The 12,860-nt window shown below is 23.1% G+C and overlaps 2 protein-coding genes across 2 annotated transcripts; one reads left to right on the plus strand and one right to left on the minus strand.

Annotated features, from left to right (window-relative positions):
- Nucleotides 1–4,541: 4,541 nt before the first annotated feature.
- PBANKA_1329700 (26S proteasome regulatory subunit RPN2, putative) lies at nt 4,542–8,418 on the plus strand (the record flags this gene model as incomplete). Its single annotated transcript, XM_034566902.1, has 3 exons — nt 4,542–7,973; nt 8,071–8,198; nt 8,319–8,418. 3 exons carry the CDS (start codon nt 4,542–4,544, stop codon nt 8,416–8,418), a joined length of 3,660 nt encoding a protein of 1,219 aa, XP_034423453.1.
- A 1,489-nt stretch (nt 8,419–9,907) lies between these two features.
- Nucleotides 9,908–12,739, minus strand: PBANKA_1329800 (AP2 domain transcription factor AP2-SP; the record flags this gene model as incomplete). Its single annotated transcript, XM_034566903.1, has 1 exon — nt 9,908–12,739. The coding sequence occupies one exon, from the start codon at nt 12,737–12,739 to the stop codon at nt 9,908–9,910; it is 2,832 nt and encodes a 943-aa protein (XP_034423454.1).
- Nucleotides 12,740–12,860: the final 121 nt, after the last annotated feature.

Here is a 12,860-nt window from a genome sequence, read left to right on the forward strand (position 1 = left end):
ATTTTTGCTAATTCACTTTATTTTGAAATGCAAACCCCAATAAGCATCAAGGGGAAAAAAGCACAATAGATATACTGCTATATATATTTTACTGATTATATTAAAAGTGAAAAAAATATGAAAAATCGAGATAAAAAAAGAATCTGTATATACATACTATCACATATCTGCATATTTATTTTTTGTACTAATTTTATATTTAAAAATATAAGGGTTATGTTATTACAATGTTATAAGCGTATACACATATATTTATATATATATGATAAAAAAAAAAAGGATATATATTTATAACATTTTGTTCTATACAAATACAAAACATGTAATTAGTTTGATAGGTAACATATAAAACTAATAATGAAATTAGAAAAGTTAAATAAATGTAAAATATGTTTTAAAAATATCATTGTAATTTTTTTCATTTAATTTGCAGTTTATCTAATATAACATACTAAAAGTATTTTTATTAAATTTCAAAAGTATAACAAAATAGTACAGGAATAAATTAATAATTTAATTTTTAACAACAATACAGAACTATTCAAAATCTGTACTATTTAAAATAAAAATTATAATGCTTTATTTCTTCATCTATGTATATATCCGCATTTATCAGTATAGACTTATTATACTAAAGGTGGTTACTAATTATTTAGGTTATAAATTTGTAAAATAAATGATAATAGCATAAATATTATCACAAAATTTTAGCCTATTAAATGTAAATAAATTAATAGACTATTTGAAGAATACAAATTATATCTTTAAATAAATTATTGTATAAATATGTACATGTATCATGAAATCATATGTCTAATATGCATTCCTATAAATGTTGTAGTATATCAATGTGAATATATACATACATGCATACAAATAAGTATATGTGAACATTTGAATGAATTAAATAACCATGTCATATTTTAATTTCTTCCAAATAATCACGTGTAAAAAAAAAATATGCTTTTTTTTTAAAGCAAAAATACAAATGAAAAATAAAAGAGAATTAAACCATATGTACATTATAAGTGTTTACATTTATACTTTTTTATTTTTATTAATATATTGTCAAATAAAAAGTTATATAAATAATTATATATGCCTTCATCCTACATATTCATACATTACTACATTTAATTAAAATTGTATATTCCTTGTAAAACAAACAAATATGTTTTCACACACAAAAAATACACATACAGATATATAAATGGAAAAAATATTGACACATGGAAATATAAACCATTATAAATATAAATGTGTGCAAAAGTATGAATTAGCGAATGAATAAGCATAGTAAGGATATATAATATTTCTAGTTCGGTTGTACTTTCACTTATTTTTGTTATTAATATAGGACTGTGATTTATGTATGTATTAATATTTGCATTATAATGCATAAAAAATAACTTAATACTTGCAAATAATTAAATATATACAATAATGTCTATGTGTTATATGCATTTATTTTTTAAATAATATAGTGATCAAATGGGGAAAAGGGAAATTAACTAAAACGTATATATGGACATAACATATTTATCATAAAAAATATAAATATAAAATAATATATATATTATTGAAATATTAACAATCCCTTTATTCATATTAAATATATATAAGTATATGAATATAAAAAGATTAATTATAATTTAGTAAATGTAATACATTAGGGGGAAATACATTATTTCTATATTATATTTTTATATTTGGCCGTGGATATATTAATAATATTTATTAATATACTTTTAATAAATATAATAATTTGCCTATATATTTATTATGTGGCAATATTTACAATTCATATATATATAAAAGTGGAAACATGGGGAAATCAGCTATTATATGAAAAATAAATAAACATATATATATATATATGTAAATTAAATACAGCACTAATTATTACAAAATAAAATATAAAACTATGTACATAATGAATGTATATGTATATATATGTACTCAAAAAATGGCATGATGTCGTTTAAGATAGTAAGAAATGTTTCAATAGTGCTAAATTGTTATATATATTATTATTTACTTATTTAACTAATGAAAATTATTTAAATATAATAAATATATATAAAATAATGATAGCATATTAATATATGCATTATTGAATTGTCTGGTTTATTATTATTATTTTTTTCAAAGTTTCATAAAAATATTTTATTTATTAATGTGTACACATTTGACACACTTTTCTACAAAATTGGTAAAAAATTGTATCCATATATTTTTATAGTATGAAAAAGATGTTTTTTTATTTGTTGAAAAAATAAATAAAATAAACTACAATAGTATTTTATATATTATACTCAATTGCCCATATCTTAATAATTTACATATATGTGAGAAAATAATGTTACATACAAACTTTATTTTTTTCATTTATTTAATCAATTAAAAATATTATAATGTAATGTTTATTTATTAATTTTATAAAATAATAATCCTTTACCCTAAATAAAAACATAGGCTTCCCAAATTTATGTACTTTTTATTTTATGTACAACTAAATATAAGAGGGGAAACAAAATTAGCACAAAAAATTATAAGAATTATTTAATATCATCAATATAGTATATTACATAAAAAAAAAAACTTTTAATACTATATTTATGTTTGGAAAGACAAAAATATTCTTATACTTTTCTTAAAATTAATAAAATATATAATGGGCGAAATTACTTATATATATAAAAGACATCATAATATATAACAAATTGTTGTCTCGTTTATTAATAGGCTTAATAAATTCTTATTATTTTTAATTCCTGCTCTTTATTTATGATAAATACATGAATATCCAACTAAAATAAAAGAATAAATAAGTAAAGAAAGAAATAAATAAAGAGTTAAAAAAAAATAATAATTTTTCCCAATTATTTTTGAGTTCGTTTATTTTTATTTCCCTTTTCAATATTTTCATCCAATAAACTTATTATAAATTTATCCCTTTGAACAATGATAAGTACAAATACATGTTTGGCTTTGGTTTTCTTTTATATACACTCTTTTAATTATATAAATGTACACTACACTAATTGTGTGTTTATTTGCATTTCTTTTAATAACCTTATAGGAACAAAAATGTAATTATCGTTTTTTTTTTGAAACACGATTAATATGAATAAGGTGTGATGTACTAATATTTTATTTAAAAAAAAAATATTTTAATTTATTTTATTGTATAAATATTACACCCAAAAAGTATAATATAGAAAAATATACAACTACTAATTATAATAATTTTTCGAATTAAATGCTTATTCAAACATATTTTTTATCATCGATAAATGAAAAGAATGCATTATGAAATATTATTTACTTTAATGGGAAACATAAATATATGCTTACATTAATATATATAGAGAGATTATATATTGTACACATTATATTATTTCTTTTGAAGTATAGCTTTTTAATAATCTCCAAATTAAAATTTGAATAATAGCTTATTACATGTAATATTATATATTTATAACTATAATTTTATAATACTGAAATATATAAAAATAAGTGTAAAGTTAAAGCACAGTAAAAAAAAATGATTTTTTTTATACTTTTAAATAAAAATAATAAATAAAGCAAAGCCAAACTAAATTAAGAAACTTGCAATAAATCAAGAGGAGGGGTAGTATTAATGTGCTTATTATTAAAACAACAAGAATATTTTATAATATATTTTGTCATGTACATATATTGTATAATATTGTTATTTTTTATGTGCATAATGGTAATACAGAGGAAAAAAATATATGTTAATATGAAAAGGCGATAAAAAAAAAAAAAAAAAACGAACTGATTTTACAATGTAAAAATTGTAACATGCGTATTATACTGTTATTAATATGAGAAAAAAAGCAAATACATTATAATACACATATATTTATTAATTTCTGCAAACCAAACATAAGAATAAAAGAAAAACATCATGTATATAAATACAAAATAATAAAGATTAAATGTAAATAATTGAAAAAAAATAAAATTAATTTCATATTTTTGTATTAATCCTTTAAAAATCCGTGTTAATATGTTTTATTTATAATGTATATATAATTTTATTCTTTATAAAAAAAAAAAAAAAAACAATGTATTAATACATATCAAGTTTATGTGCTAAAAAAAGAAAGTAAAAATAATATAAACTGGTAATCAAGGGATTTATACTTTTATAAAGACTATATCATAAAGCACGCTATGAATATATATATGTATGTATAATAAATGAATATTCAAATAGAATAGAGATTGCAAATAGGTATAAATACATATAATAAAATATGCATATGTATACACCCCGATTGTATAAAATTGTGTATACTAATTCGAGAACTACAAATCTAATCGTATTTGTATTAAAAGGAATAAATTAAAAAAATATATATTATGCGCATATATACATATATATAATATATTGCACATATATAAATCGTTGCAGAAATTAAGAATAGCAATATATATATTATATGTGCCACTGTATATGCATATTTTCGAGAACTAAGATAATAGAAAGTTGAATAAGTTAAAATAACAACATGGATGTTGAAAAAACAATTCACGAAAATGATATTGTTACATCAGCCTCTGGTGTAATAGCATTGTTAAATGAGGAAGACGCTAGTTTGAAAATTTTTGGATTAGAAAAATTAAATTCAGTAGTAGATATATATTGGCCTGAATTAGCTGATTATATTTTTAAAATCGAAGAATTATGTGAGGATGATGGATTTAGTGGTAAAGAGCTAGCTAATTTAGTTGCAAGCAAGGTTTATTATCATTTAGAAAAATATCCAGAAGCTTTAAAATATGCTTTATGTGCAGGCAAATTATTTAATATTAATGAAAAATCTCAATATATAGAAACAATGCTTGCAAAATGCATTGAAAAGTATGTAGAAATAAGGGAAAAGAATTATGAAGGTGTAGATTCAAACTATGCTCGAAATAATGCTATTAATTATTCTAATAATGAAAATAGTTTTAGTAACTCTTATACTTTAAATACTAATTATAATAATATAGATCCTGGATATAAGCGAGGAAAAGGTGACCTAAACACACATAACAGCATTGATAACGATAATAATAATAATAATAGAAATATATATGAAAGTTACGATTACAATACTAAAGGAATAAATGCCAATACGACCACCAAAAACAGTAATAATATATTAATCGGAGATAATGAAAATGATAAAATAAAAAATGAAAATAATATTTTTAAAGATGATCTAAATAATGATATAAATAAAAAAATGGAAAAATTTGTTGATGATATGTTAGAAATATGTATTAAAAATAATAGTATAAAGGAAGCATTAGGAGTTGCTCTTGATGCTAGGCGTTTAGATAAAGTTGAATATATAATATTAAATGCACCAAATAAATTAGAAATATTACAACATTCTATTTTAAATGAAAGGCACATTAATACCACAAAAAAATTCCGTAAAGATTTTTTTAGATTACTTGTAAAAATATATCTATCAATGAATGAAGAAGAAATAAAATACGAATATGTAAATTTATGTGAATGTTTATTTTATATTAATGATTATAAAACAGTTGCTGAAATATTATTAAAACTAATTGAAAACTATCATTTAATGGTATATCAAATTTCGTTTGATTTGGTAGATTTAGAAAATATAAATTTTTTAAAAAATATTTTAAAAGAAATAAAAGAAATTATAATTAAAAATAAGTCTTATTATTATGGGGAAGAAAATTATAAACATCTAAATACAGATTTGTCAAAAAAAAATAATAATAGTGGAAATAATGGTGGAAAGAGTGAGCATGCATCTGATCAAGATGTAAAAAAAGATGATAGTCAAGAATCAAAAAATACACAAAATGTTCAAGATAATTCAGAAGGAAACGGTCAAATTGGAACAATAAATGATGACACTGACCCAATTGGATCCACGTCTGTTGTTGCAAATAGCGATGATAAAAATGATAAAGAAAATACAGAGAAAGATAAAATCCCTGAAGACGTACTCATCTATGTAAATGAACAACATCATTTATATGAAAAAATAAAAAAATTAATTTTTATATTAACAGGAAAAATAACAACAAGTTTGTATATTGAATTTTTACATCGTAATAATCATGCTGATTTAATTTTATTAGATAATTATAAAAATGTAATAGATTCAAGAAGCAGTATAACACATCATGGTATTGTTATAGCACACAGTTTAATGCAAGCTGGAACGACTTGTGATGTTTTTTTGCGTTCAAATATTGAATGGTTATCTAAAGCAGTAAATTGGGCTAAATTTTCATCAACTGCTTCATTAGGTGTTGTATATAAAGGCCATGTTAATCAATCTTTTATGGTTTTATCATCTCATTTGCCTTATAATGATATATCAAGGCAGATTACAAATAACATAAACGCAAATATATCACAAAGCGATGTATATTCAGAGAGTGGGTCTTTATATGCATTGGGTTTAATACATGCTACTTATAATACAAATTATAAAAAAGTTAGAGATTTTTTATTGTCGCAATTAAAAGCAAGTAACAATAATGAAGTATTACAACATGGCTGTTGTTTAGGCTTAGGTTTAGTATGTTTAGAACAAAATGATGATGAACAAGTATATGATGAATTGAAATCTGTTATGTATTCAGATTCTGCAGTATCGGGTGAAAGTGCTGCATATGCAATTGGATTATTAAAATTGGGTAGTGGCGATGAAAAATGTGTTGATGAATTATTAGCATATGCTCATGATACACAACATGAAAAAATAACAAGAGCATGCAGTATAAGTTTAGGTTTTGTTATGTTTCAAAAAGAAAGAGAAGCAAATAATTTAATAGAAGAATTAATAAATGATAAAGATGCAATAATAAGATATGGTGGTATGTTTACAATTGCACTAGCATATTGTGGTTTATCTAATTATAATAAACATATTATTAAAAAATTATTACATTTTTCAGTTTCAGATGTAAGTGATGATGTTAGAAGAGCTGCTGTAATAGCATTAGGTTTTGTTTTATGTAACACTCCTGCCCAAGTTCCAATGTTTTTAAATTTATTAGTAGAAAGTTATAATCCACATGTACGATATGGTGCTGCTTTGGCATTGGGTATTGCATGTGCATCTACTGCTAATGAAGAAGCTGTTAATATGTTGATCCCACTTTTAACAGATACTACAGATTTTGTTAGACAAAGTGCTTTTATATCATTAGGTTTAATTTTTCAGCAATCCAATGAACATGTTAGTCCAAATTTTAAAAAATTTAAAGATGAAATAATGAAAATATTATCAGATAAACATGAAGATATTATTGCTAAATTTGGAGCTACAGTAGGCCTGGGTTTATTAGATATATCTGGTCGAAATGCTATTTCAACATTTTTTACAAGAAGAGCTAATATTATAAGGCCGCAGTCAGCAGTTGGTTTTTGCTTATTTTGTCAATTATGGTATTGGTTTCCATTAATTCATATGATTAGTTTAACTTTCTTACCAACTTGTTTAATTGGATTAACAGAAGATTTAAAGGTTCCTAAAAATTTTACTATTTTATCGACTAAAAATCAAGCTTTTGATTATCCTTCCTTTTTAAGCAAAGAAAAAATTCAAGAAAAAAAAGAAACTGTTACTGCTATTTTATCAACAACTGATAAAAGAAAAACATTAAAATTGAAAAAACAAAAAAATGAAAATAAATTAACAAAAGAAAAAAACCCACAAGATGATAGTAGCTCAGTTCTTTCTGATGGAAAGTCAATGAAAAATTTAGAAATCCTAAGCACTGCTGCAACGATTGGACAATCAAGCCATGTTTCCCATGCAGAGAGTGTTGAAGGGAGTGCAAATGGCGAAAATTTAAATGATCAGCAAAATGATGCAAACCAGTTTTCACAGTTACAACGAATTAAAAAGTCAGACAAGGGAAAGTCACCTTCTCTTTCCCACACGATTAACACGGTAAGTGGGATTTCATTTGGATTCATATAATTGTACAATCGTTTATGTGCATACCATGTGTACTCATGTGCGTGTTTTCACATTTCCCCATTGACAGGTTGATATGAAAAACCCATGTAGAGTAATAAAAACACAAGAAAAATATATAGAATACTCTCCAAATAGTAGATTTAAGCCAATTATTAGTACCAGAAAGTTTGGATTCGTCATGCTTTCAGATACGACGTAATATAACAAAATAAAAGAGTGGAAAAGATATTATATAAGTTTTGAAATGCTCAATATGAAAACTATTTAGCATATATACATTTTTGTATCTATAACTCTTTATAAACTTTTTTGCAGTCCATCCGAACCCTTTGATTTCATTGAACCTAAATTAGAAAATGGAAACAAAAAAGAGGCTCCACCATTTGAACCTTTTTCTTGGAAGGATGAAAATTAATCGTCCATGCATTATTTTTTTCCCATTTTTTCCCCATTTTTTTCCATGATTCTTTAATTTATATACATACATGTAAATATATATACTTGTGTATTTCTATTTGCACCATTTTATGTCGCCAAATAAAGCGGCGATTTCCTCCTATATATTATGGTAGAGGTTTTGCTGCTTTGCTTATTTTATATTTATACATAAAAACTTAGTAAATATATGGCGATACTATATATATATAAAAAAACAGAGATCGAGCTTTCACTTTCTTGTTTTTTTTTACTTTTCTAGTGTAAAATATTTTACTGAAAAAGATAATATTTGGAATAGTAATTAGGCGATTTGATAAAAAATGGTAAAAGATTCATTCTATGGCCATATAACAAATTGTATAATTAAAATGTGCTATAAACTATGACAGTATTATTTTATATGTGTATATATCATATCAGTTAAATAAATGGTATATTGCCAAATATATAATATTAATTCAAAAATAGGCTTTGAAGAGGTATCTTAAATTATATTTATAAATTATTTTCTATGGTTTTCTAACAAATTAACAAGAAAAATACAGTTTTTCGACGATAACTATATATATAATTAAATATTTAAAAGGCTAAAAAGAATAAAAATTACAAAAAAATATGAAAGTAAAAAAAATTATTATATATATTATACGCAAATATATGTATATGCAAAAAGCATACCACAATCACCTAAATCGTATATATATATGTGCAAAAAAAAAAGTAATAAATAAATGTTTACCCAAACAATAATTATATTAATAAAAAAAAAAAAAAACATTAAATTTGAATTGCTTTTAAAAACTGTAAATATATACACTTTAATTGCCGTAATTATAAATACTATCATAACATGGATTTAATATAATACATATATTATATATATTACATATTTTATATAAAAAAAAATTAATATGTGCACACGCGCATTATATTAGAATATAAAAATTTTATAATTAAAAAAATTAATAATAGCACATACAAACATAAATTTTTTTTGATTTTACCAATTTGCTTTTTTTTTTTAATCTTAATCAGACATTAAATGTGTTTATCATAACATATGTAATACAAATTAAGAATCATTTTTATGCCTGTATTTGAAACGAGGTTTAATTTTTTTTTTTTTGCAAATATCATTTTCTTTAACAAAAACACAATCTTAAATATAACCCTTAAAAGAAAACCGTGTAATATATATTTATACATTAAGGCAAATAGCTTGTCAAAAAATAAAAGTCTAGGCATTATATGTGTGTGTGTTTTTTCAATAAACATATAAACAAAAATGATACGCAACATTACTTTTAAATATTGCCTTTATTATTTGAGCTCTGCTTAATCGCGGTTTTATTCATCTTTTTTCGTTTGAATTATTTATCCATGCAAAGTTAATTACACTATTTAATTTTTATCCCAAAACTCTGTCATTATCACTATCATGTTTATGTTTATTACACTTTTTTGGATTAATACTGTGGAGATATATTACTCATTCCATGTGGTATGGATGATATTAAATTATTTCTATTTTCTTTTTGATTTGTTTTATTATTAAAGTTATTATTTAACACTTTTGGAATAAAATTCGTATTTTGCTTAATTATATGTTGCATTTCACTATTGTTATTATTGCTTGTATTATCATGATTATTAATAGTTGGTTGAATTTGTTGATAATGTAAATATTTTGGTATTGTAATATTCGAATAATTACTAGTATTATCATATTGAGATCTTATATTTTCTTTTTGATTTATATCAAAATTTTGAGATAAATGTTTTCCACTATTATTATGACGAAATGCATTATTATTATTCGGGTCAGTTACTATTCCTGTTCTACTTCCACTACTATTACTAATATCGCCCGTTGATTCGACATCCCCTTTATCTATTGTATTTATTACATTATTATTGTTGTTATTATTATTACTACTATTATTACTATTATTATTGTTATTATGTGGGCCCCAATTCATATAATTGTAATTTGTATTATTATCATTAAGGTATTGAGATAAATTGTTGTGTTTATAATACATACAATAATGGTTTTTGTGATTTTTTATATGAGGAGAGCAATTACATGAAATGGCATTCATGCCAAATCTTGAAGGTTTTTCATTATCGTTAATATTTTTAGCATTATTATTATCATCTATTGTGTCAATTAGTTCAGTTGCCCGGTTTCTAATATTTAATATAGATCTAAATGGAGCATCTTTTGGTATTTTTTTACTCTTATTTAATTCTATTTGGTTTTTAATATTATGATTTGCATGATCTGGTGAAACATTAAGATCACATATGTCACTGGAATTATTATTTATAATATTATTATGATTATGTCTTATTTGATTTAACCATCCAGCATTTTCATGCATAATATAATTTATCTCGTTAAATTCATCATTTATATTATGATCCAAACTATTTCCTTCTTTTAAATCATTATTCATTCTATGCATCATTTCAATTATATGAGGTGATAAATTATTATTTCCATTTCCTGATTCTCCTCTATATATATCATAATTATAATCATAAAAATTATGAACATTATTAGAATTGTTAAGGTTATTAGGATCATATATATCTCCATTATTATTAGATAAATAGATATGTGTATTTTGAGAAGATGCACTATTTAATGAATTTAGTGTATTGTTATTATTGCAACTATTATTATTATCATTACTATTATTATTTCCTCCTCGTTTTCTATGATTACTATGAGCACCGTTTGCTGGGTCGACACCATGTAATGCACCAGTACCGTTATTATTAATTACAGAAATATTATTATTACTATCATTTATAGTATTGGTTCCGTTACTACTGATATTATTATTAGAGTTACCATTATTACTATGAAAAAAATGATCATCCATATTTGGTATATTCATATTATTATAATTCTTTCTAAATAATGTATTCATCAACCTTTCTATATCTTTATTTTGTAATCCTAAATTTTCTTCTAAATTTAGAATATCATTAATATTACCGTTATTAATATTTATATCAAAAAAATTTAAATCAGTTCCTAATCCAATACCATTTGATCCCATTATTTGATGAGAAGGTGATGGCCCACCACCACTTTGTAAAATGTTTGAATGAAAAATTAATTCATTCAAATAATTTATATTGTTATGATCGTTGTTAGATGCATGGTTATTGGTAGGATTGTTAGGATTATTTGGCATATGCATATTGTTATTATAAATTGAATTAGCATTATTATTATTACTATGATTATTATGTAAATAAACCCCATTATTATCTCGTATAACTTTAGATAAATTATTTATATGATTCATATTATTATTATTTAACGAATGATGATGGGGGCTATTATTATATAAGTTTAAATTATTTCTATCATTATGAATTGTGTTGGATATATTAAAATTTCTATTTGAGTTTTGCATATAAAATGCTGGATTCATTGCCATCATGTGCATATTATTATTTAAAGAAATTAAATTATTTGAATGATCTAGACTTGGGCATCCATTGTGCATTATATTATTTGCGTGATCGTCATTATTCATTTGTTTTATTTTATTTTTTCCACCTTTAATTTTTGTAGATTTTTTTCGCCCATGATTTTCTAACGATTTCATAAATTCAACAGCTGCTAATCGAGCTTGATCTTTATTCATATTAAAATGTTTAGGATGGAAAGTTCGACTTCTTCTTGATGCGCCATCATAAAAAAAAGCCAACCATGCACACATCCGTTTGTTCCAACTAACACCGGGATATCCAGATGATGATGTCGACGCCTTTTCTTCTTTTTTTACTATTTTATTTGCTGATGTTGCACCCTTTGGCCTCCCGACTTTTTTTTTTATCGATAAAACTTGTGGTGGTGGTGCTACTTCTTTTTGCTCAGTCGCCATTTCGCTATTTTCTCCATTTTCGCTATTTTCCCCATTTTCATTGTCGTTACTATTTCTCACATTTTCAAAAGGATTATTTGTGATGCTGCTCACAGAATCGCGAGTGGCATCACAATTTGTAGAAGGAATAGTGTTCATGATTTCATTTGGAATATTATAATTTATTTGACTTTTAGAAGATTCGCTCATTTCATTGGCCAACTCAATATTTATATCATTAATATTTGAAGCAACGTTTGATGCGGTGCTTAATTCAATATTATGACTGTTAATAAGTTCGGCATTTATCGCATTATTGTTAATATTATTAAAAGTTATATTATTTGATTGATGAACCAGCTGTTTACCGTTATTACTACTATTATATAATGTACTTATATTTTTGTCCATTGGTTTTTTTTTTATTTTCTTCTTAGTTCGGCTATTTTATAATAAATATACATTACATAAGTCTTTGTTATGATTATTTTATATTGGAATATTAGAAGAGCATACAATAACAAGTAAATAA

Source organism: Plasmodium berghei (assembly GCF_900002375.2).
Source record: "Plasmodium berghei ANKA genome assembly, chromosome: 13".
NCBI lineage: Eukaryota > Apicomplexa > Aconoidasida > Haemosporida > Plasmodiidae > Plasmodium > Plasmodium berghei.